Here is a 4,705-nt window from a genome sequence, read left to right on the forward strand (position 1 = left end):
TCTAGGCCCGAAACGTCAGCTTTCCTGCTCCTCTGATGCTGCTTGGCCTGCTGTGTTCATCCAGCTCTGCACCTTGGTATCTAAGGTAGGATTACGCTGGTTTTATTCCAAAAGCTGGAATTTATAAATTTGGAATAAAACCAGCCTGATTCTAGGTTAAAACTCTGAGACAGATTCTGGACAAGGCCTCATACCTACAATTCAGTATCTGACCTGAGATGTCACCTGTTGTATATTCCTGTGGCTCTGCCTGATTGTCAAGACATCACAGCACTGACATAGACTTTAGAAACACCTTACTGACTGTCTAACGCTCTTGGTCACCTACAGAGACTTATTATGTGACAATCCACTCACACCAGTTGTATGATCTTTTGATCTCTCTGCCCTTGATCTCTCTGCCTATCAACTCTGTGTCTGTGTGCCCTGCTCTCTCACTGCAGCTGATGAAGGGGCTGCGCTCCGAAAGCTCGTGTGATTTCAAATAAACCTGTTGGACTATAACCTGGTATCATGTGACTTCTGACTTTGCCCACCCCAGTCCAACACCAGCACTACCACATCATATGTAATGGAAAGTTATATCTATTCAATTAAGTATGCCCAATCATGATTGTTAACACAATAACTTCTAAGTAAAACAGTTTCACAATTCAAAACTAGCCTCGTCTCACTATGTTCACCTTCAGAAAGATTCTCTTTAGATCTAAGGTATTCTAATATTACATCCCTCAATCACTCTAGTACTTCCATAAATGTTGCTGAGCATGTACCTGCTTCAAAATTGGTGTTAGATTCAATTCCAGTAACATCTGATAATAATGGACTACATCAGAGAATGACCAACTCCAATACATAACAGACATCAAACAGTAATACAGATAGGCAGAGTTGTTTTTGTCTTGTCATTGTTCTGTTCAAGAAAACTATGGCTCATTTTTGAGTTACTAGCAATTTAACCCTGTCATGGATTAGAAGGTGCTGGTAAGGATGTAGAGCTGAGTATTAATTACATGTACCTGAAAGCAAATACCATGGTTACGGACAATGTAATGAGGAATACAGTCCACACTAGGAATAGTTAGGGCCAAGGATGGAACCTTGAACCACTGCTGAGGGACCTTATATTTTTTAAAAGTTCGTTCTTGAGACATTTCCCGTGACTTGAGACATTTCCCCTGATAACTGATTTTACTGCCACCTCTCTTCAGATGGCATTAAAAGACTACCACATAAACAGAGACTTTATATGGGTAGGATTGAGCCAATGAGCATGGAAGGTCCCTTCCTTGAAGACTATTAGAGTCATTTGAACAAAATTTCAGGGCTAATTCATATTACCGGCATACAAAGTGGCAGTTTAATGTAGCTCAGTTTCATAACTAGCCACAATATAACTTGCTCAAAGCAACATCTACATGACTAATCCAGCACCACAACCACTATGTGACTACATCCAGTAGGAATGGATGGAAGCTAAACCTAACCCGTGGAGGTTATGGACTGTTTGACCAAAGTCACTGCTGCAGTTGGATCAAGGTGGGCAGAAACAGATAATGATGGGTGATCTGAGGGGACGGTAAATGAAAGATGTGCAGAAACCCATGGACAGGGAAGAGAAACAGTTAAGTAAAATATTTTGAGCTCTGAGATCAAAGGATCCAGAAACTCCTTCTACTTTGCTTTAGAAACAAGGATTGTGAAAATGTGCTAAAAGGAAATAAAATGGATTTGTAAAGTTTTTAAAGAAGCCATTAATGAAGTGCATCAATAATGATTTACATGGTAATTCTTTGTAGATATTTGTTAGGAATGTGGAAGTTTAGATGTGCTTGTTAAAGATATTCTGGCATAAACATTTTTTTATATTTGCAATTATATTCTCAAACTGAGACTTCACATGGTCTCATTCGTATTATTGCAGCATGTCCCAGGTACATATGGAATCATAGGCCTTAATTTTGATGGCTGTGGTAAAAAAGGCAGTGAGATATTTGTAGTAACAGTTCAAAATATCTCATAATGGAAGGTAAATGTTGAGACTTTCCTCAAATACTTAAATAAACTAAAATCACTTGTATTTTTCTTATTATAACTTAGGATTCCATGGAGATGACTGGAACCTTCAAGAGAAAAAAAATTAACTTGGTAGAAGAAGCATTTAATCCCAGGATCATAACTGAACCATTGTATTTCCTGGATACTGTTGAGAAATCTTACATTTTAATGACAGAGCAAATCTATGACCAGATTTTGTCATTCAAGATAAAATTGTGAGCCATTTTTGTAATTTGGGCATTTATTATATATCCATGGGAACTCTTCATGACCAATTCCTCAGCAAATAATTTTATAGCATTAATGTTAACAGCAGCTGTGATTTATTAACACATACTATCTGAAGATGTATTATTTGCTGAGAATATTTTTAACTTGTCTTGTAAATAATTTTAATTTGTATCTCTGTAACAATAATGTTATTGATATAAATATATAAATAAACACATTTTAGAAGTGACTTGATTTTCTAAACTGTTAAAAAACCTGTAATTGTATTTTTCACTGAACCGCATAAAAATGGTCTCACTCTAATTTCTTGTCATTTATTGCAAATATACATTTCAAAACTTGGAATGGCTACCCTTTTCATCAGGCACATTTGATTTTTAATTTCCTACAGCAGGATGCACATTGATCTTTTTTTAGTTGAATAGTTGTAATTTTAATGTGATCGCTATTTCATTCCTGTAACTAATCATTTGTGCCCTGTATATGGTCATTTTCATTTTGTGCAGCATTCTAAGCTAGAATTGCTTCGTCTTAGTAACAACATGGCAAGTCCTGGCACCACGGGACAAAGAGCAGTATACAAAGCTATCAAAAACAATTGGGCATCTAACAGCCCAGAAGGAAGGCTACAGCTAAGAACAGAGACATGACTATCAGATATTGGGTGCTGAGGCACAACACTCTCCACAAGACAGATAAAACCCCTGACAGGAGAAAGGTATGATAAAAAGATTGAGGGATGGGGAAGTGGCAGGGACCAGACCTTTACCACAGAATTTACTGCCAAAAGACAGATCTACCTGGAGAGATCCAAGACCCAGTGCTCCAGGACACTGCAACTCCTGTTGCCAAAGATTTCACACTAAACTTGCCTTGTCTGAGCCACTAAAGTCACTGTGACTTGTATGTCTTTGTTTGTAGGACCTTTCATGTTTATTGTTGTGCCAAACTTTGGCTTTCTGAAATTTACTCACTGTCCTTTGGAGTAAGAGAAAAATTGAAATGAAGTTGTCTCTCCATGGGTGTTCGTAAGTATTTCCAGCACCTTCTGGTTTTATTTCAGTTTTCCAGCATCTGCATTATTTTGCTTTTATTTCGGAATCTACCTTTCTTATAGACATTTATTTCTATCTGCAGATGGTTGCAAATGCTTCAGCCTTATCTTTTGCACTGAAGTGCTGAGGTCCTCCATCCTTAAGGATGGGGATATTTGTGGAGCTTCCTCCTCCAGTTCGTTGTATAATTGTCCACCACTATCCATGACTGAATGTTGTAGAACTGCAGAGCTTCAATGTGATCCATTGGTTGTGGGATTGCTTAGCTTTGATTATCACTTGCTGCTTGTGTTGTTTAGCACACAAATATTCCTGCTGTAGTCGCCATAGTCCCATAGAACAACTGCATCATTACAGAGAGAGACAACTGGTAGTAGTTCAACCTGAGGGTCCCCACGCCTCAGTCGAGGGGAGAGTTTAAGAAGGAGGGACATTCATGATGACCTTAGCCAGTTCAGGATTTGAACTCATGCTGTTGGCATCAGGCTGAATCACAGACAAGCTGTCCAGCCAACTAACCTAACTGGTGCCCAGTGTCACCAGGTTGACACCTTATTTTCAGGTAAACCTGGTGCTCCTCTTGACATACCCTCTTGAATATTCATTGAACCAGGGTTGATCCTCCTGACTTGATGGTAATGGTTGAGTGGGGGATATGCCGGGCCATGAGGTTACAGATTGTGCTGGAGTATAATTCTGCTGCTGTTGATGGCCCACAGCGCCTCATGGATGCCCAGTCTTGAGTTGCTAGATCTGTGCGAAATCTGTCCCATTTAGCACGGTGATAGTGCCACACAACACGATGGAGGTTGTTCTCAGTGTGAAGGCGGGACGTCGTCTCCACAAGGACTGTGCGATGGTCACTCTTACCGATACTCTCATGGACAGATGTTACTGCAGCTGGCAGATTAGTAAGGATGAGGTCAAATATGTTTTTCCTTCTTGTTGGTTCCTTCACCACCTGCTGCAGACCCAGTCTAGCAGCTATATCCTTTAGGACCTGACCAGCTTGATCAGTTGTGCTGATAGTAGACATTGAAATCAGAGTCCATTTTGTACTATTGCCACTCTCAGTGCTTTCGCCAAGTTTTGTTCAACGTAGAGGAATTGATTGTATGTGCTTATTCAATAAACTGGCTCAAAGATTAAAAAAAAGTCTGCAATTAAGGTTATTTTATTTCCATTCTTAACAGAATCACAATTGCTATTGACAAATTTATGGAAGATTATGTTTAACTACCAGCTGGTCAACCATTTTCAACATTCATCTGGGATTATCAGGTTTTTTTTCAATTTAATTACTTAGTTCATGGCCTTTCTTGACAACATTTTTCTTTTCAATATTAGCAGTGCTTATTAAC

General features: G+C 39.0%; 1 protein-coding gene across 1 annotated transcript in view; it reads left to right on the top strand.

The window, feature by feature from the left end:
- The window catches only part of LOC109936234 (long-chain fatty acid transport protein 6-like), a gene marked incomplete at its 5' end in the record, with an annotated part of 9,919 nt that extends 5,420 nt beyond the window's left edge, over positions 1-4,499 (top strand). Inside the window, one exon of the mRNA XM_048619837.1 lies at positions 2,101-4,499. Coding sequence (XP_048475794.1) covers positions 2,101-2,277 — 177 coding nt within the window. The remainder of the gene's footprint in view (positions 1-2,100) is intronic.
- Between the last annotated feature and the right edge of the window lie 206 nt (positions 4,500-4,705).

The sequence above is a fragment of the Rhincodon typus genome, chromosome 3 (genome assembly GCF_021869965.1).
Source record: "Rhincodon typus isolate 14 chromosome 3, sRhiTyp1.1, whole genome shotgun sequence".
NCBI lineage: Eukaryota > Metazoa > Chordata > Chondrichthyes > Orectolobiformes > Rhincodontidae > Rhincodon > Rhincodon typus.